General features: G+C 42.6%; 1 protein-coding gene across 2 annotated transcripts in view; it reads left to right on the top strand.

Annotated features, from left to right (window-relative positions):
* NEMP1 (nuclear envelope integral membrane protein 1) overlaps positions 1 to 21,395 on the top strand; it is a 49,700-nt gene that overhangs the window by 12,412 nt on the left and 15,893 nt on the right. For both annotated transcript variants that reach the window (XM_089681069.1, XM_089681077.1), the window contains exons 3-7: positions 7,772 to 7,988; positions 8,751 to 8,823; positions 10,575 to 10,668; positions 11,173 to 11,287; positions 19,266 to 19,491. In XM_089681069.1, the coding sequence (XP_089537195.1) occupies positions 7,772 to 7,988; positions 8,751 to 8,823; positions 10,575 to 10,668; positions 11,173 to 11,287; positions 19,266 to 19,491 (725 nt within the window). The remainder of the gene's footprint in view (positions 1 to 7,771; positions 7,989 to 8,750; positions 8,824 to 10,574; positions 10,669 to 11,172; positions 11,288 to 19,265; positions 19,492 to 21,395) is intronic.

Below are 21,395 nucleotides of genomic sequence, written 5' to 3'. Positions count from 1 at the left end.
AGGTGACTCAGAGGAGTGCTCCCCTACCTGTGGGCCCCTAGCTCTTGGGGTATTCCCAGGCCCTCTTGTGATCAGAGGGTCTAGGGCAGGGGGAGGCGGTCCGGGGAGAGTCAGGCCCTGCCAGGGAATGGGGGGGGGGGGGGGGGAGGACAAACAGGTTGCTAGAGGGTAATAGGCTCTTTCTTCCTCCTCTTGTCTTTTCAGGGAAAAGCCCGGGAAAAGCTTAAACATCAGGAACCTAGACGGAAATGTCTGTCTTGCAGAGCAGTTCTCAAGGAATCATGGAAGAAGGTTCTCTGTGGGCCTAGTATTGAGGTGTTAGTGAAGGAAGAGAGTCCAGCTCAGGGTGATCTGGTCAGGTCGGTGAGGGAGCTGATCCGTACCTTTTTTGACTCCTTTGATAAATTTAATGGAGAGTTTATCCATTCCCCAAGCTGCGCCCCGCCCCCACCCCCAACAGGTATCTCCGTCAACTAGTCGGAGTAGGGAACTCCCTGAAGCAGGGGAAGAGGAACCCTCCCTGGATTCCCAGTCCGAGGAGGACTCCACAAGGGAGGGCCCCTCGGAAGATCCCGGAGGTCCCTCCAGGTACAAATTATCCCTGGAAGAAGTGGACGATTTATTAGGGGCAATCTATGATACGCTGGACATTAAGGAAGATGTAAAACCTCTATCTCTACATGATCAAATGTACCAGGGCATGGAGGAACAGAAGCGAAGAGTATTCCCCGTACACGAGGTTTTAGTTGACACCATAAGGAAGGAATGGCAGGATCCAGAGAGGAAGCCCTTTTTTTCCAAATCACGTAAACTGAGATTTCCGTTCAGAGATGACCCATTAGCCTTATGGAACAAGAATCCTAAATTGGACGCAGCCTTTTCCCAGACTGCTAGGAAAATGGATCTGGCCTTTGAAGATATGGGTGTTTTGCTAGGCCTGTTGGATAGGAGAGCTGAACCCCTTAAAAAGTTGTGGGATTCAACCCTGTCTAATTTAAAACCAGCCATGGCCACTACTGTAGTAGCCAGAAACATGGAGTACTTGCTGACACTGTTACAAGCTTACATAGTGGCCGATTCCCCTAAAGACAAAATCTTTGCATCGTTTGAGATCTTGCTGCAGGGAGTGGGGTACATCGCGGACACATCCGCAGAGTCGGTAAGACTGGGGGCTAGGTCAGCGGCTCTAGCCAACTCAGCCCGTAGGGCCCTGTGGCTTAAGACGTGGCAGGGGGACATCACGTCTAAAAAAAAGAAATAAAAATAATAATGTGGCATCCCCTTTTTAGGAGATCTTCTGTTTGGGCTGGGATTACAGTCGGTGTTGGACCGTACGGCGGACAGAAAAAAGTCCTCCCCCCCCCCCCCCCCAAAGTGAAAGTTACAGGATCTAGGGGCTAGGAGATTTCGTCCCCCAAAGAGACAGAGCCCTAGGGCTGAAGGACAGAGGAGGACGATGTGGGGGCAGACAGGGAGTGGTAAGGGAGGGGCGATATTCCATCCTCCTGAACAGCCCCAGAAACCACGGTGACTCGGTTCCCCCCGGTGGGAGGAAGATTGGCAGCTTTCATCCCACAGTGGGAAACGGAGGTCTCCAGCCCTTTTTATATTGGACATCATAAGAAGGGGTTACCAACTGGAATTCTCGAGTCCACCGCCGAAAAGATTATTAACGAGTCTGCCCAGGTGTCCTCAGAGGGCCTCAGCCTTGCTAGCCTCGCTCCGGGATTTGGAGGCACAGAAAGTGGTGGTAACAGTTCCCGAGGCAGAAGTGGGGAAGGGCTTCTATTCCCACGTGTTTGTGGTTCAGAAACCATCGGGGGCCTACAGATTAATTTTAAATCTGAGACCCCTAAAAGAGTCCATACGTTACAAAAGATTCCGGATGGACTCGATCTTTGTGATCAGAGCCCTCCTTCTACCAGGGGCATTCCTGGCCTCCATCGACCTAAAGGATGCCTGTCTACACGTGCCTATCGCAGAGGCATTCCAGAGATTCCTCAGGTTGGCAGTTCAGAGCACAGCAGGGACACACCATCTACAGTTCCGGGCCTTGCCGTTTAGACTCTCCTCCTCACCAAGAATTTTCACCAAGGTCCTGTCCGAAGCATTAGTTCCTATTCGGCTGAAGGGAATTGCAGTAGTGGCCTATCTGGACAACCTGCTTCTATTTGCGGGTTTGGCAGTTCAACTTGCGCTGGACGTGGCAGTGGTGAGGAGACATTTGGAAAGTCTGGGATGGCTGCTGAACTTGGACAAGTCCTGCCTAGTTCCTTCCCAAAGAATGACCTATCTAGGGTACATTCTGGATTCCTCCGGGCAGAAGACCATGCTAAGCTCAGAGAAGCTTGCCAAGTTAGACGGGGGGATCAGGCTGTTACTGGGAAGCCGCGACGGAACCGTGAGGCAGGCTATGTTGGTGTTAGGACTGTTAACTTCGTCCATCCCAGCAGTACAGTGGGCAGGGTTGCATCTTCGTCCCCTTCAACTTTTCATACTGCGAGTCTGGGACAGACAGGTGCGGTCCTTAGATACCCGAGTTCATATTCCCTCCAGAGTGAAGAGATCCCTGTGGTGGTGGAGAAAGACAGCCAATGTGACTCAGGGGCTGTTATGGAGTTTCCCGGTGGTCAGGGAGATCACGACGGATGCCAGCGCCCAAGGTTGGGGGGCCCACCTAGGAGATTCGGTGGTTCAGGGAGAGTGGTCTCCAGTAGAAAAGGGGGAATCCTCAAACTGGAAGGAGCTAAGAGCGATATTGGAAACTGACGGCTTGGTTTCTGAGCAGCAACTCCTGTTAGCAAAGGGGCTCTCAGCCAGACTGGTGGCTATGCTTCTGGCTAGCAGGAAAACAGAAACCCAAGCAGTTTACAGGAAGGTTTGGAGTCGCTTTAGAGAATGGTGCTACAGGGCCTCAGTGGATACCCATAGCCTAGTGTCAGTACTGGAATTCCTGCAGGCGGAGGGGGGGTAAAGGACTTGCGATCAGCACACTCAAGAGCCAAATTTCGGCCCTTAGTGTGTTTCTGGAAACCCCTTTAGCTAAGGTGGGATTGGTAATCAGGTTCTTTAGAGCTCTGACAAGACAGAGACCTCCCGGGAATAGGCCATTCCCAATGTGGGATTTGACAAAAGTACTCAAGGTATTGATGGAGCTACCATTTGAGCCCCTGGGGTCTTGCTCCCTAAGGGATCTCACGCTTAAAACAGTTTTTTTTGGTGGCGGTCACCACAGCAAGGAGGGTGTGTAAACTGGAAGCCCTGTCGGTCAGGACGCCTTACTTGCAAATTTTTCCGGATAGGGTGGTATTCAGAACGGACCCATCCTTTGTTCCGAGGGTGGCCCAAAAATTTCAGAGGGAACAGGATATAGTTTTGCCCTCCTTTTTTCCTAACCCGGTAGGGGAAAGTCAAGAGAAATTTCATTTGTTAGACATAAGAAGGTGTGTGCTACTTTACCTAGATAGGACTAAAGAATTTCGAAGCACAGAGTCATTTTTTATTTCTTTTACGGGGGAGAGAAAAGGGGAAAAAAGCCTCCAGGCGCACAGTAGCTAGATGATTAAAGCTAGCAATTGAACAGGCATACCGAGTTGAGGGTCTAGAAGTCCTGGAGGGAATCAGGGCTCATTCCACACGGGCCATGGCAACTCAAGCTGAACTGGCAGGAGCCTCCCTGGAACAGATTTGTAGGGCAGCAACCTGGTCCAGTTACGGGATGTTTGTAAGGCATTACAGACTTGACCTGGTCTCGGTGCAGGAGCAGGTCTTCAGACGTAAGGTACTGCAAGCAGTGAGCCCGCCCGAGGGGTAAGTACTCGCTTATCCTCTCAAGGTGCTGTCCTGAAAGATGAAGGGGAAAATCAAAGTTACACTTACAGTAACGCCTTTTCCAGTAGTCTTTCAGGACAGCACCGGTTACCCACCCTTTGTTGCAAAATTGTATATGAGATGTCTTTAGTTGTCTCATATTATGTCTCCCCAGGTACGTTTCCAAGAACTGAGGTCGGAGGGGAGTGATAGGCTTTTTGTTTAGGGTGGAGGTGTTTCCTCAAGTAGGGAGGAGCTGAGGTCTCTCAAAGGTGCTGTCCTCAAAGACTACTGGAAAAGGCGTTACCGTAAGTGTAACTTTGTTTTTTTTACATTTTTTTTGTTTATAGCGCAGAAAGTAAAGCGCCCAGCGGTGATTAAATACCACCAAAAGAGAGCTCTATTTGTGAGAAAAAAAATTATAAAAATTTCATATGGGTACAATCTTGCATGACCGCACAATTGTCAATCAAGGTGCGACAGCGCTGAAAGCTGAAAATTGGCCTGGTAAAGAAGGGGGTATAAGTGCCCGGTAGGCAAGTGGTTAAACAGATCTAACTTTATCAGGGGACAGTAATTACAACACCAGCAGACAATGAGTGGGGTACTATAGTAGTTCAGATGGTCACTTATTTCTGCCTTTCCAAAGTATTCTCCTTTTCAGACGTACTTCTATTTCTCTGTAATTCGAGACATTTAATCCGTTTACATGACTGCTAAAGGAGTTTGGCTGTCTTGTAAATAAAGAACAACGTTCTCTGACCCCTACACAAGCTGTTGTGCAAATGGGGACCACTTAATCGTGGTTTGGAATTATGCTATTTTGCTATTTCTGAGGCTGGAGAACTGGTGGTAAGTTGCTGGATTGTCCCAGCTTTTCTTTCTTCAACTGTCAGCCTCTGCATGCCTGAGGATTGGGACCATGGGCTCTCCTGTCTCTATACTGAAATAGGCTCAGTGGGGGAGATACACATTCCAGAATGTTTGGTTTTTTTTTTTTCTGCAACTGTGAACATTCGCCAAGCTAGTTAAATCTCGGATGTATTACAATATCTTCTCAGGGGCCAAACCGTGGTAAAAAAAAGTGGATCTCCCCCATTCATTGAGTTGTTCCAAACATTCCAGATTTCCTGTTAGCCTTTCGCCCCCCATGCCTTTCATCAACAGACAGTGGCTCTTCAGCCTCCATGAAGCTGGACTGTGATGCACTACATCAAAAGGCAGGTTGAAACCTCAAGCCTTAGTCTACTGAAATAGGTAGAGCAATTTGGGCAGGGAGGATTTTCTCCCAACTTTTCAGCATTATACTTGCAAAGGATTCAGAACTTCTAGAAGGATTCCATGTCTCTATAGCCATGCTCCTTCAGGTGGATTCTGTCTCTGCGCAAGATTCCAGAAGTAGATCTGTTCCCGTTTCATTATTACAAGCTGAAGTGTTTTTTTCATGAGAGACTTAGGCTAACAAGTCTTGGAAGTGGATGTTCTGACAGATCAGGAGACGTTTTCTAAGCTGTCTGCTTTTTCTCCAGCTCTTACCATATATGAGACTGCAGTTAAACAGTGGAAACTGTTGCATTGTTTCCATATTAGTCAAACAGGCTTAGTTTACTTTCTGTTTCAAATTCTGTTATTGGGTCCCAGTCCCTCTAGCTCTCAGTTGCAATCTTCTGTTGCAGGGTACAGTATTCATCCTTGTTCATCTCTTCCAGCTATTGACTGATAAATGTACACTATACTCCATGAAGATGGTGCACTATATACTTCTGCCAGTTCCAGATGGATCACTTTCAGTCCAGTTAACATAACCGTGATCCAGGAGGACAGCATCTTTAATGGCGGGCACGTCCAGCAGGAATTTGCAGAGATCAGGACCTTGGAATTCAAGGGACCTTATTTGGTTTACTGCTAGTTCCATTTTCTGGATGTCGGGATCCTTTGCGCTTACTCATTGCTTCGGTGGAGATTTAGGCCATCTTCGTCATTTTTTCTGGCGAAATCAAAAGGAAGGAAGAGTCGGCCAGATTTATCACTGGATATATGGCCAGAGGTCTGGCTCCTTCGGAAGCATTGACAGCATGCTCAACCAGGAGTGTGTGGGTGCTGTGGGCTGTCTGTCACGAAGCACCAGAAGTAATGGTAGTTGGGGCATTTGTAACCAGCAAGCTGTGGATCTGAGGAAATTCCCCATCTGTTTGTTGGGCAGTTACTTTGTGCTGGTTCAGTGCTTTTGGCCTGCGCAGCATGGCTCCAGGTGGTTGTGCTTTTGCTGCTGTTGTGTAATCACCTTGGTGAATGGTTGGACATTTGTTTTTTTCTATCCTTTGTGTACTGGTTGTTCTTCATCCCAATCTTGTTTGTGGCTAGCCATTTCGAAATTTGTATGCTGCCATGGAATAAGTCAAGAAAACAGAAAATTGTTATTAACCAATTCAATACCTTGCAATTTTACACCTTCCTGCCCAGGCCATTTTTCAGGTTTCAGCGCTCACATTTTTAATGACAATTGCGCAGTCATAAAACATTGTACCCAAACTAAAATTTTATCATTTTCGTCACACAACTAGAGCTTTCTTTTGGTGGTATTTAATTTTTTATTTTTTGCTAAATTAACAAAAAAGGCCGAAAATTTTGAAAAAAACACGTTTTTCTTTGTTTCTGTTATAAAAGTTTGCAAATAAATAATTGTTCATAAATGTAGGCCAAGATGTATTCTACTACATGTCTTTGGTGAAAATAACCCAAATTAGCATGTATTTTTTAGTTTGTAGGAAGGTTATAGAGTTCACAAATTTATGGTATAGATCTGAATATTGATCAATCCTGAAGTACTGACAGCCAATCTAATTTCTTGAGGTCCAAGAATGTCAGAACAGTACAGATATCCCCAAATGACCCCTTTTTGCAAAGTAGACAGTCCGACGTACTTCATAAGAGGCATGGCGAGTTTTTTAAAGTTTGTATTTTTTTGTCATTTTTCAGAAAATGAAAAAATAAAAAAAGTTATTTTCACTTTTCACTGTCACCAGTGCAGCGTCATCATATAACTGGCATGGCGGTGATCAGGGACACTGACTGGTGACTGTGTGAAAAAAAAAAATATTTTTTTTTTATTTTAAATTTTTTATTACATTTTTTTTTTTTTAAGATTTTTTTTTTTCATATTTCACTATGTCCAAAGTAGTACAATGTTACCATAGTAACATTGTGCTACTTTGGGGAAGTGATCAGTATTTTTGTTTTTGTTACACAATTTACTTATAGCAAAGAATTACTTTGCTATAAGCAAGCATTTACCTGAATGACATCGATTCATTCAGGGTTTTTTTTTTTTTTTTTTTTGTGTGCTTAGCTGTGATTTGGCCACAGCTAATCACATGACATGTGCATGTGATTAGCTGTGACCATTCACAGCTAGACACTAGTATACAATGGCTGGCATGAATGAAGCCATCTATTGTATACAACTGTCATGTGACCTGCTGTGATTGGTCACAGCAGGTCACATGGTACCGGCAACGGGGGCTGTCATCGGCCGTGTCCTAGGTACACGGCCGGTGACAGATTGCGCTGCAAACTGCGCATGTGCAGGAGGACGCCATATTGCGGCCTCCCGGAAAGCTAATACATTTTTACGGACGCCATTCAGCCATAGGCTGGGCGTCAAATGGTTAATACTTATTGAATAGGCCTCTGTTTCTGGGCGTGAGGTCCTATGAAATAGGAGTGAGGACTGAGTCTACCCATTCGTATGCTGCCATAGAATCAATCGGGAAAATAACGGTAAGTAACCATTTGTTTTCTGGGTGCTGGGGCTTTTTTTTTTTTTTTTTAAACATATACACAGATATTTTGCCTTTCATTTTCTGTTTAAACTAAATAGGTTGTTTTGCAAGAAAAGTATTTACACATACTCTTTTTTTCAGTATAACTTTAGTCTGATTGTATTTTTCTTCATATACAGATACGGGTGAACAGTACCAAAATGATACGGGTGACACAAGTTGATAGTGAGGAGCAGCTTTTGGAAATGGAAACCTACAGTGTGTTCAGCCTGTTCTCTTTTTTGAAGGAAAAATTAAATGACACCTACATTAATGTGGATCTCCACAGCAACAAAACCTGCATTAAAGTGCATGTAAATGAGGGTAACACTCGTTATAGTGTAATGCTTTTGAGAGGTAAATCCTATTTAAAAATGCTTGTCATACTTTTTATTGCAGGCAGCGTGTGCATCTTCAGTATAAGTACTTGTGCATGTATGTAGTATAGCCCCAACTTTTTTTTTCCTTATTGAAAGGCTTTGGATCTCTAGTCAGGTCTACTCTGATGTTGATTACCCCAGTGACCACTAGAATGCGGCTAATAGACAAGCCGACGGCAATGTGCAGGCAATTTCTTACTTGCCCCTTCAAACTTTAGTTATAGTGACCCTGATTTATTATAGAAGTAGAGCATTTTAGACTTGTCTCAAGCAGGTGAGATAAAACAAAGTGAAAATGCACTTTGGTAAGACTACTCACAATCACGTGCAAGAAGACTTAGAATAATAATGGATTTTTAAAAAATAATTTTTTTTGCCACAACTTCAACTCTTTTACTAAGCAAAGTGATACTTTCCTTTATTTGGTCTAGTGAATGAGGTGAAATTAAATTTTTTATTTTTTTTGCTCCTATGCCACGTTGTTGGATGATCTTTGTAAAGGTTATTTTCACTTTGTTCACCTCATTTTATTGAGAAGTGAAAGTTGCTTTTGCAGACTGAGAATTCACTTTGAAAATGAACATATTCTACTTTTTTAATCAACCCCAGTGTGAGGATTGTGTCTGTCCTAGCTTTTGCTTCTTAGCAGGGAAGTGAATATCTGTTACCAGATTGATATGTTTTTAAGTAGGTTTTAAAATGTCTTCTATGTACAATTCAATATATTTTTTTTTTCCAGGGTTTGACCCCAAGCTTTTCCTGGTTTTCCTTTTTGGTCTTCTATTGTTTTTCTATGGAGATACACTTAGTAGGTAGGTTATGCAAGTTTGTCAAACAGTTATGCTTCAGTTTACTAAGTAACTAGTCATAATAAAACTAGTACAGATGGAATTCAGTCCCTAAGACCCCTTTTCCACTGATGCGCTTTTGCCACACTGGAACGCAAATTTTCGGTGGGGAAAAGAAGCACAGCAAAATGATTTGTCTTTAAATCCTATGAGGCGTTTCACATCACTGTGTTGCGCTGCGGTTTGAAAAGTCCTGCATTCTGTATCTTTGGTCCATAACAACCAGCTATTCACACATCTGCGCTGTAATGCAACACATTTAAAATGTGCTGTGCGTTTTTTTGAAGCACTGTAGTGTGAAAGTAGCCTTACAGATGTCTGTATGAACCTGCAGCTTTGTGCCTGAGAGCCCCAAAACACTAAGGCCTTGTGTATGCAAATTCTGACTTGAGCTGCGGTCATATTTTGGCTTGCCCTTCTACTGCCAAGTCTCCCATGTGGCCCATAAGTATGCTGGGCATACTCAAACTAGCATGAAGGTTTGGGGGGTTGGTAAGGAAGATTAACTTAGTTCAGATTGAAATGTGCATAAATGAGGCCCCAGATTGTTCGTTGTGTTAAACGAGAAGTTTTTGTGCTTGTTCCTTTGGATAATTTCTCGTGAACTGTTGAGATTGGCTCTTGAAAGCTGTTTACTATCAGATTATTAAACAATCGGTCCCCCCCATCATTTTATATTGGGCTTAAAACATTGCATACTTTACTAAAAGTTGAATGTGAATCTAGCATCAGATACAATATTTTTTTTTTTCTTTTATCAAGTGCATGTGCAGAAACTGTAAATGTGTATGTGTTAACACTTGCAACAATCACAGTACTCCTTTTTATGTCCAGATGGACTACTCCTTTTTTTTTTTTTTGCATTACCTGGCTTTACAGGTAATAGAGGAGCAGGAGGTGGGTAAATTCCTTTATTGATAAAGCACATTGTGTTCTCTTTGAATCTTAAACTATGTGTGGCAAAGCACTAATGCAAGCTTGTAACTCCTGTTGACAAGCTGCTGTATCATACCCTATTGTTATTACACAGTATGTCCATTTCGTGCCACCAAGAATATTCCTGCTTAAGAAGGTTGGTATTTGCATATCATAAGCACCAATTCCATCCCATGTACTAATTCCTTGTTGCTGCTGATAGCTTTATATTCAAGTAGTTGAAAAGGCTGAAGGTTTTTTATTTTATTTATTTATTTTTTTTACCTACATGCATTCTATGCATGAATGTAAAAAACTTGTGACCTGCGTAATATCTTGATGTGCATGGGAGCCTTGACTGTCCTGGGTCTCTCCTCATTGGCGTCCATTGCTTTCCACTGCTGTCAATCACAGCCAGTAAGGAGGGGGGGGGGGGGGAACCGAGCCATGGCTCTGTGTCTTCTGGGCACATAGACTGGTGCTCAGGATCGTACCCAGATAGCAAGCAGCTTGCTATTGGGGCACTGGCCAAAGGCGAAGAGCCAGGAGCGCTGGCGGGGGACTTGAGAAGAGGAGGATCAGAGCTGCTCAGAGCAAAATAACTGCACAGAAGCAGGGAAGTGTATAATATGATTTTTATTTAAAAAATAATTAAAAAGGGAAAAAACGTATAATTTTAAATGATAAAATGTGATTTTAATCTCTTTTCTTAACAAAGAGTAATAAAGGAGTTATTTTATTAATTTCAGAAATCTTGTAGTTCAATTCACCTGTCTTGAAATACTTCTCTCCTCTTACAGAAGTCAGATCTTTTACTACAGTACAGGAGTAAGCGTGGGTATGGTTGCCTCAATGCTCATTCTTGTGTTTATGCTATCCAAGTTGCTGCCTAAGGTAAGAGTTGTGGTGGTTTTTTTTTTCTCCTGATCCTGTAGATGCTATCTTTGGATAGCGTTGAAGGGGCATTTTAGCTTCCTGTTTATCCAGGGCATGCTATAGCTAATCATGTTCGCTGCATTATTCACATTTATAGTAGATGTTTCAGGCATGCTTGTGTGGTGTGTGTGTTTTTGTTTTTTTTTTCTCTTACATTTTAATTATTTTTAATTGTTGCATGCTGTCTGATGGTTAATAGCGATTACCACGATAATTAGTGCATCGAAAAATGATCATTGGTTGTAGTAGGACATGTAACAAGCAGGTGGGGCTAAAAATCCCAAAGTGTAGGGGGGTACTTGGTGCCTAGCTGATGAAGTTTCTGGAACTTCCATAGGACCTTGCAGACTACTAAAAGCAGAGGTGTTGCATGTAATACAGCACTTTTTTGTAGTTATGCATACCTTGATTAAGATGAAAGGTAACAAAGACAAGTTTTATTTTCATTGTTTATCATTTCAGAAAAGTCCATTCTACATGTTACTGGTTGGCGGTTGGTCATTTTCTCTTTACGTTATCCAGTTGGTGGTTAAAAATTTTCAGGGAATCTGCACAGAATATTGGCAGTATCTATTGGGTATGTAAGAGTTTCATGTAATTACAATGGTCGTTGCAAAAGAGTATTTATTATCTTTGTGCTTATGATATCCATTGATTGTATTTTGTGTCTTAAAGTAGACAGTTAAAAAGCTGATATGTTTGGTAGCTGTAGACACTTGTCACTGGGCCTGCTACCTATAGTTCCTGCACTCTGGTAAGAAAATCTCTCCTTCGTAGTGTTTCCCAGTCCTTGGTTTCTGTAAATACCACTACTTTTAGGTGGATGACAATCCTTACATATACCCAGTGAAGTGACTGGCCTTAGATGATACACATGAGATTAATCAAATCTTCCTGTGTACGTTGTACCTGTTTATCTGCAGCCATCTTTTCTTTAGACCATTCTAAAAACACGGTCACTGCTGGATGAGGAATTATGCAGTTATTTTATTGTTTTCAATAAACTGCTGTGGTTTTATCCTTTCACTACTGGGCACTAACTGCGTAATTCCTCACCCAGCATTGACAGCGCTCCTTTTTGATGACTTTGCAGCTGGTTCTCATTTAGTTCATAAGAGTTGTTGGAGCAGCCATTACTGTGGTGTCTTTTTATCAAGCACTCTTTCGGATACTTGTCTGAGTGCCTGGCTTTTTGATCTGTCATTCTAAAAACACACTGATCAAAGCACTTTATCTGGACTGTAGCAACAGTCTCACAGTGCTGATCTCAGTGAGGGGAGCTCTGAGGAGAGGGAAGGGAGACACCCACCCCCCTTTCACACAGAACATGCAGTACAAAGTGTATCAGTCACAGAATGTGTGCTGGAGCTCTCCTAGCCAATTACCTTTTTATCTCTTGTGTTGGGAAAAGCTGTCAAAAGTGACTCATGCAGATAGCAGAAGAACAAGACAGCAAAGATAAATTACACTTGGTGCTTTGGATAGAGGCAAATACACAGTACAGAATGATGTACTTTGTTCAATTTCATTATCTTTACACTTATAGTGTCACATTCCTACTTCTGGATTTTCATTTAAATCTCAGCTCCCCATCCACTGTCTTGGATGCCAGCAGCAATAAATGGAAGCCTTGTGCAAGCTTCTTGTACAGTTGGCAAACACCAGTGCATATGCCCACATACCTGGATGGTTCCAGGTATTTCTTTTCTTTCTGGTAGCAGGAAAGAAGAGAGGATGTGAGTCTTCTCAGCTGGAGTGGTTGTATTGTAACTAAACCCTTGAGTGAGAAAATGTTTCTTGAACTTTTGATTATCTTGCCACCGACAGGAGGATTGGACATTGTCAAGTAAAAACATTGTGGGCTAGTGTAGGATAACCCCTGTAACTCTTAGTTTTCCTCAGTTCTTTGTTTGTATCCTTTAGAGAATGGATGTCTTTTCTCTGCTCTGCTGAGAAAAGTCTAACCTTTTTGCTAGCAACTTTTTTCTTTAAACAAGATTCCAGCTACATTGCTGATGAGGTGGTCTCTATATGCAGTTTACAGGATCGGATGCTGTAGGCACCACTTCAAAACTCCAAGCACAGCTATTAGCCTCTTCCACTGCTGTGCCTAAGTCTGCAGAGACCTTTCTGATGCACCCACTATTTGTTGTATTCCTGTATGAAGAGTGGAAAAATCCTGACAAGATTTTTGTACTTAAATACAAAAAATTATATATATATATATATATATATATATATATATATATATATATATATATATTAAAAATTACGGAGCTGTAAATATATGATGTATCATCAAAAATAGTCCAAATGATATATGAAATTAAGGAATCCGCATAAAAAAATGAATATATATATATATATATATATATATATATATATATATATATATATATATATATATATACATACATATACCTGGTATCGTATCACCCTGATGAAGCCACGTGACCCGGTGGCGCAACGCGTAGGGGAGGGGCTCTGACTTCACGGCGCTGTCTGGATCTAACGGCGAGTAAAGGAAGTGTGCTGAGCACCCACAGAGGTTTTCTGCTATTCCATTAAGCGTTTTTTATATTGTACAAATTACTGGAGAGAGGAGACAAAAGGAAGGAGTAGACCCCTGGAGGAGAAAGGGAGAAATCCATCCATCCACATCCAAAATAGGGATCCGCTAACCTGAGAGACCCCAGGTGGAATAATATTACAACGTTCACTCCATAATCTGGGAACGATATCTGCCACAGGAAAACTTCTCATCTGTCCTTGTAGGACAAAAAGCTGTTTTAGCCTAATAATCAGTGAGGCTAAAATTGAGGTGAGCGCATAGGAAAATTGCATTCAATCCATTTATTGATGCTTGATTTTCAGAATAATAACACAGAGTGGACACTATAGATAGATTCATTTTTTTATGCAGATTTCTTAAATAATTTCATGTATAATTTGTACTATTTTTGATATATCACATATTTATAGCTCAATCATTTTTGTTCACTTTTTTATATATATATTATTTATTTGATGTTGGATCACAGTTAGCTTTTGAATATTAATCATCGGAGTGTGGCACAATTTTTTGTATTTTATATTTAGGTACAAAAATCGTGTCAGGATTTTTCCACTCTTCATACAGGAATACAACAAATAGTGGGTGCATCAGAAAGGTCTCGGCAAGCTTAGGCACAGCAGTGGTAGAGGCTAATAGCTGTGCTTGGAGTTTTGAAGTGGTGCCTACAGCATCTGATCCTGTAAACCTGCATATAGAGACCACCTCATCAGCAATGTAGCTGGAACCTTGTTTATCTATATCTCTATCTTTATCTCTATATATATCTAATTTTATTTATTTGATGTTGGATCACATGGTTAGTTTTTGAATATTAATGATTGGAGTGCAGCACAATTTTTTGTATTTTATATTTAGTCACGTGCACTATTTGAGTTAGTATTGAGTGTCAGCGAACCAAGTGTGTGTATATTTTATTTAGTTAATTGATCAATTTAACACAATTGTCATATACCATAGTAGCTCACAAGCACTTATAATTTTTTTAAGATTTTTGTACCTTCTATGCATCAACCAGTTTGTTTGAGGAGGATGTAGGTAAAAACTGAGCTGCTCCTGTAAATCTGGCAATATCCCACCATTACCAAGTATATATCATCTCAGTGGAGAATGCATCCACCTTTAACCACCTCCCGCCCGCCATATAGTAATATGACGGGCGCAAGGTGGTTCTCTCATTCTGGGAGGACGTCATATGATCACGGAAAGAGCCTGAAGATGTCGGCTTGGTCATGTGATCAGCTGTGTCCAATCACAGCTGATCACATGTAAACAGGGAAATGCCGTTTATCGGCATTTCTCTCCTCGAGCTGTCTGCGTGACAGCTCGAGAGGAGAGCCGGTAATCGGATTTCCATGGAGGGGACATGTACACTGATCATCAGGGCACTGATGCTCAGTGTGCCCTGATGATCAGTGTAGCCCCAGCAGCGCCACCTGTCTGTCCTTCAATGCCTTGTGTCAGTGCTTATCAGTGCCACATATCAGTGCCAGTCAGTGCTGCCTGTCAGTGCCGCCTATCAGTGCCTCCTCCTCATTGTCCATCAGTGCCACCTATCAGTGTCCATCAGTGCAGCCTATCAGTGCCCATCACTGCAGCCTCATTAGCGCATATCAGTGAAGGAGAAAAATCACTTATTTACAAAATTTTATAACAAAAACTAAGAAAAAACGTTTTGGTTTTTTTTTCAAAGTTTTCAGTGGTTTTTGGTTTGTTTAAGAAAAAATAAAAAACCCAGAGGTGATTTAAATACCACCAAAATAAAGCTGTATCTGTCACAAAAAAATAAAATTTCATATGGGTACATTGTTGCATGACCGCGCAATTGTCATTCAAAGTGCGATAGCGCTGAAAGCTGGAAATTGGCCTGGGCAGGAAGGGGGTATAAGTGCCCTGTAGGCTAGCGGTTAAGGACCACCCTGCACTGGAACCTGTCTTGGCTACAGCCTTAATTTGTCAAACACTGGCCAAGTTTCTTGTGAATAAACATGGGAAGACCAAACAGTCCTTATTTTGCATGCCCTTGAGAAAACAATGCCTCTTCCAAGATGTCCTCATCAAGGATGTCATCGCTGGGAAGAGTATCCATCTTCCTCAGCAAAAGAAGCCCAGGGCTCAGTCTGGGAAGACTCACAAGGCCAAGAAGAGTCCCCATTTGTTGCTGGTTTCTGGCACCCAGTCCACCTGCAGATATTAGACTTTAGAGTCCCCCCCCCCCCCCCAACCTTTTGATAAATCCTTAGGATGAAGGTGAACCCACTTTCCAGAGTGGGGGGATATCATTTAGCCTATTTTGACATTTGGATAGCCAGCATCTCAGATGTTTGGTTGTGGGAGTTGGATTCCAAGGGAAACAAGCTGGAGTTTCACTCCCAGCCCCCTCCCCAATTACTTCCAATCTGCCTGGGACTCTGCAGAGATTTTCAGATCTCCATGCAACCCTGGGCGGATTTTCTGGACCAGAGCAGCATTGCTGCTGTCCTTGTGGCAGAATGGTTCCTGAGTTTCTACTCTAACCTGTTCACAATTCCTAAACCAAAAGAGGGCATGCGTCCCATCTTTGATCTCAAGATCTTAAATGTACCTGCTTGTCCCCATTGTTCCAGCTCAATGGTTCCTTCACTTTGATGTAGCTTTTCTGTACTTTAGTTTGTGGACCTGCCATTCAGCCATCTTCTGCACCTATTTACAAGGTGCTGACCCCCTGTGCTAGCCTTACTTGTTGGGTCATCCCCATTGATCTCCTGCCCATCCCTCATGACCTCCTGCTGAGGGAACAGTAGGTTTGGATTCTGCCTGGCAACATAGCTGTTACCGTAGTGAGTTTGCAGGGGTTTGGTTGGGTTCTAAAACTTCTGATACCAGCGCTGGAACAGACTCATCGCTTGGAATATCTAGGTCTAACGAACATAGCTCAAGTCAGAGAATTTCTACCCAAGGAGAGACTTCAAACTCTTTGCTGCTTGACTTGCATTTTTTAGTGCAGAAGTTGCCTGCCTCTTTGTATCTGCTTGAGAGTCCTGGGACTGCCTCGAAGGAGGCTACCATTTTGCTCAGTTCCACTGCAGACCTCTACAACACAAGATTCTGTCATTATGGGACAAGTCAGTTTAATCCTTGGACAGACTGATTTGTCTGGCACCAAGAACAAGGTTGTCCCTGGATACCTTTTGAGTCCTGCTCTGTAACCAGAAAAGTCCTTTCTTCTTATCTGAAAGATCCTCATGACGGTTTCTAGCCTGTGGGACTAGGGAAGGGGTCCTGGGTACAATGTGCAGGAGTTGAGAAGGAATCTCCCTTCATTGCCTGGATGTACCTCCATGCTGTGAGAATTTGCCTTGCAGCTACTGCTTCCCTTTAGAAAGACTGGCCCACTCTGTCATTCCTAATTTTCCCCGTAAGGGTGAACAAGCTTTTCATTCCACCATTTCTCAGGGACTTTGGTAAAACATCACAAACCTCTGCTCTGAAAGATCAAGTGCCATGTTTTCCTGTCAAGGCACACTCCACTAGATATGTAAGTGCCTCTTGGGCTTATTGGCATCTGGCTACTGTTTCTCGGCTTTGCAAGGCTTCCCCCTGGTCTTCAGTTCACATGTTCTCCATGTTTTACCAGGTGAATGCTTCAGGCCTCATCTCATGACAGTTTCAAGCGTAAATCCTTCAGACAGCTCTTTGAGCTGCAGACAGTCCAAAGTTTTTGTTGTTAACAGTAGTCGTGCTGCGAGGCACACTCGATATTTAAAAATGTAAAGCTAGGTTCACATCTATGTGGCTCTTTGAGCTGCATTTGCATTTTCAGTCAGAAAAAAGGTTAATGTGCCTTTTTTTAAAAATGCAGCTGCAGGGAAATCCCATGGTGCTTTTGCATGCGATTTTCCTATAACCAAAAATGCCCTGGGTTTACAGATACGTTTGGGTGCCATTAAGAATGAATGGTAGCCCCACATGTCTGCAAAGGAGCAGCACGTTTTGGTTGCTGGTGTGGGAACAGATGCAGTTTACATACTGAGTTTGGCTTTGCTGGGGGATCCGGCTTCAGTTGCTGGCCATTAGGAATAGACTGGTGGTCTGATATAATCTTTACATCATTATTCTGATATTGGGTGAACATGGTTACATGCTGAGGATATAGGCAAAATGGGAGGCATTTTTCCACACTCATCTGCCAGAGGATGCTAGATATTGGATGCGATCATTCAAACCTTTCAAGACCTATCTGTTTATACAGTGGTCAATACAATCTGGTAAGGAGCTGTAGTGCACGTTCTTAACCAGGTTTCTTTTTTCCCACTGGCTGGAGTCTTTTTTTTTTTTTTTCTTTTTTTTTTTTTTCTTTTCTTCCTTCACTTTTCTGTTTCACCATCTGTGGGCTTTGCGTGGCTTTCTCACATTGGACTTGTATTGTGGTTTCTTGTGGTATCTTATAGGTTGTCATTCACGCATATTATTGTCATTTTTCATTACGCATGTCATGATTTTATAGCACTGCACTTTATTATAGCACATGCTGTCCTGCATCTGCAACCACCTGTACATGTGTGAACCTAGCCTAAGTAAGCTATCCTATTATAATTTATTTATTTTTTAAAGTATGCTATTTTGCTAAAAGTATTGGGACACTCCTCCAAATCATTGGATTCAGGTGTTCCAATCACCTTCATGGCCATCGGTGTATAAATCAAGCACCTAGGCATGCAGACTGCTTCTACAAATATTTGTGAAAGAATGGGTCGCTCTCAGGAGCTCAGTGAATTTAAGCGTGGTACTGTGATATGTGCCACCTGTGCATTAAGTCCTTCCATGAAATTTCCTTGCTGCTAAATATTCCACAGTCATCTGTTAGGGGTATTATAACAACGTGGAAGTAACTGGGAACAGCAAGTCAGCCACAAGGTGGTAGGTCACGTAAAATGACAGAGCGGGGTCAGGGCATGCTGAAGCACACAGTGTGCAGACTTGGCCAACTGCGGAGTCAATAGTTAGACCTCCAAACTTTGTGTGGCCTTCAGATTAGCACAACAGTGCGTAGAGAGCTTCATGAAATGGGTTTCCATGGCCAAGCAGCTGCAACCAAGCCTTACACCACGTCCAATGCAAAGAGTTGGATGCAGTGGTGTAAAGCATGCCACCACTGGACTCTAGAGCAGTAGAGACGTGTTCTCTGGAGTGATGAATCATGCTTCTCTGTCTGGCAGTCCAATGGACGTGTCTGGGTTTAGCAGTTGCCAGGAGAATGGTACTTGCTTGACTGCATTGTGCCAAGTGTAAAGTTTTTGGTGGAGGGGGGATTATGGTGTGGGGTTGTTTTCAGGGGTTGAGCTTGGCCCCTTTGTTCCAGTGAAGGGAACTTAAGGAGTCAGCATACCAAGACGTTTCGAACAATTTCATGCTGCCAACTTTGGTGGGCACAGTTTGCAGATGGCCTCTTCCTGTTCCAATCTGCATGCGCACCAGTGCACAAAGCAAGGTCCATAAAGATATGGATGAGCGAGTTTGGGGTGGAGGAACTTGACTGGCCTGCACAGAGTCCTGACCTCAACCCGATAGAACACCTTTTGAGATGAATTAGAGGGGAGACCGCGAGCCAGGCCTTCTCATCCGACATCAGTGCCTGACCTCACAAATGCACTTCTGGAAGAATGGTCTAACATTCCCATAGACACACTCCTAAACCTTGTGGACAGCCTTCCCAGAAGATTTGAATCTGTGATAGCTGCAAAGGGTGAGCTAACTCCATATTGAACCCTATGGACTAAGACTGGGATGCCATTAAAGTTCTTGTCTGTGTAAAAGCAGGTGTCCCAATACCTTTGGCAATATAGTATATATCTAAAGCCAAAACCTTCTTTTTTTCCTTTTTTATATAGTAGGAAAGGGGTAAAAACTCCTGCTAGGCTGTTATCAAGCTACTGTATATTGTATTCTATTATGATTGATACGGTAATTTTTTTCTTTTTTTTTTCTCCTCTCTCCTTTTTAGGCTATCTCTGCATTGTGGGATTTGTCAGCTTTGCTGTCTGTTACAGATATGGGCCACTAGAAAATGAGCGGAGTATCAATCTGCTCAATTGGACGCTGCAACTAGTTGGTCTGCTGTTAATGTATGTTGGTGTCCAAGTGCGCCATGTAGCACTGTCTATGATGGCAATTGCATTTTGCACGAAACAGATCGAGTATCCTATACACTGGGCATACAATCTTTACAGGTTTGTTACTAAACATTCCCTTGTAGATAGATGGAATACGATATTGATTCAAAAGTGTTGTTCAGTGAAACAGGGGCCACCAATAGGAGAATAGAGCCAGCCTTCTAATTCAGCAAGCGGTTCAAGAGGAGAGGGGATCCTTTACTTTGGGGCACCCTGGAGTAATCTTGCAGTCTGCAGCAATTAAAAATAAACTTCCCCAAGTCCCATTTGTTCAGCAGGCATCCAAGGCAGAGACGAGACTAGTGATTGTGCAGATGGAGTAATCCTACATGCTGTGCTTCATGGCAATTTAATTAATTTAAAGTTCAGCCCTAAAAATCAAGTTATATAAAGTACTAATAAACAACAGATAAATAAAAATAAAAAAATAAAAATTAAAAATAAGAAATGTCCAAAATAAATGTCCAAAAACTTAAATATGAAAAGTCCTAAGAGCAATCAGCAGAGTGGTATTCCAGCAAAGTGATGGTCCCAATTATTTGTGGAGATCGAACCTCAAAAAAAAGGAGAACTCACATAGTGTAATACCTTAGATGCATAGAATAAAACTGCAAACGCATGTGAATCACACTGAACCACACGCATGTGAACCACACTAAACCACACATAGTGAAGAAGAGTGAGTATAAGTGTGAAAACCTGAATAACACTTGCATGCAGTGTCAAACCGTGAGAGTGCCCACATCTAATGGATAATATACCATTACCAGAAATGCAGCAAAAACCAGCATTTAGATCCCATTCAGGAGATCACTTTATAGATTCCTCATCTATATATCCATCCACTTATTGCCACCAGCCAAGCTGCAGTAGTAAAGTCCCTCAAGATATATTCCACAATGTCCCTCTCAAACGCTTATTCCAGGGTAATACCACCAGAACTCAACCATACAGCTTTCTTCATAAAAGCAAACTTTTAATAGAAATAGTTCATATAAAACATACATGAATAAAATCAGCACAGCCAAACCCTCTGTAGATCTTCAGGAACGCTGTCCCTGTAGTTGTGTGAGCGGATTCCAAGACTAAAGATGGCCGCCGGACAACTTCCGGTTGTGCTGTGTGTCGTGACGTCACTTCCCTTTGACGCGTTTTGTCACCTGACTTAAGCACCCTTTATGATTAAGTCAGGTGACGAAACGCGTCAAAGGGAAGTGACGTCACGACTGCTGTAACCTTTTGCAACTACTCAGCAGGCTGTACTATATACTTTGCATATTCCTGACTCCTAAAAAGACTTTACCCACTCCTGTCCCCTGCACTCTGTATGCCACCCACTCCTGACCCCTGCACACTGTTGGGGTACATTCTCCTGAAGCCAGCATGTTGTACATTTTACACATCTTTTGTATGTCACACACATCTGACCCCTGTGGTCTGTACTGTTTTAGACCCCTCCCACTGCAATGTTACCACACCAAAATTTCCCCACAGTGTACTGTGCATGCCACATTCTTGTTCCCTGCTTCCTGAGTGCAGACCAGGTAGGAGGGCAGGCTCTACAGGGCCCCATGATTTCCAGTGGCGGTCCTGCAGTTGGACAAACCTGGTTAAAGGCCAAATTCAGATATTTCCAAAGGTAGAAATAACCGTGAAGAGGAAATAAACATACAGTTCCTTTGGTTAACATAAAGCGTAATAAATGCACTGTTACAGAAGCAAAAAATGCAATTACAATGTGTAATTAAATGATGAGATGCATAGAGTGCAGTATTGAATAGCATGTGAAGCCATAGGCAGGCATTAGAACAGCATGCAAATTGTTATGTATAACCCCATAAGAGAAGAATGGATACACCAATCCTTTGGGCCCAGAAGGGGTCCAGCGATTTTATACAAAACACTTAAGGTGCCAAAAAGAAAAATACTCAGCTCAATTACAGAATAAAAAAGAAGAGCAG

The sequence above is a fragment of the Staurois parvus genome, unplaced genomic scaffold (assembly GCF_062004578.1).
Source record: "Staurois parvus isolate SC_StPar_1 unplaced genomic scaffold, SC_StPar_1.0 ptg000017l, whole genome shotgun sequence".
Lineage (NCBI taxonomy): Eukaryota > Metazoa > Chordata > Amphibia > Anura > Ranidae > Staurois > Staurois parvus.
Note: the sequence above shows the minus strand (reverse complement) of the source record. Positions and strands in the feature narration are given on the sequence as shown.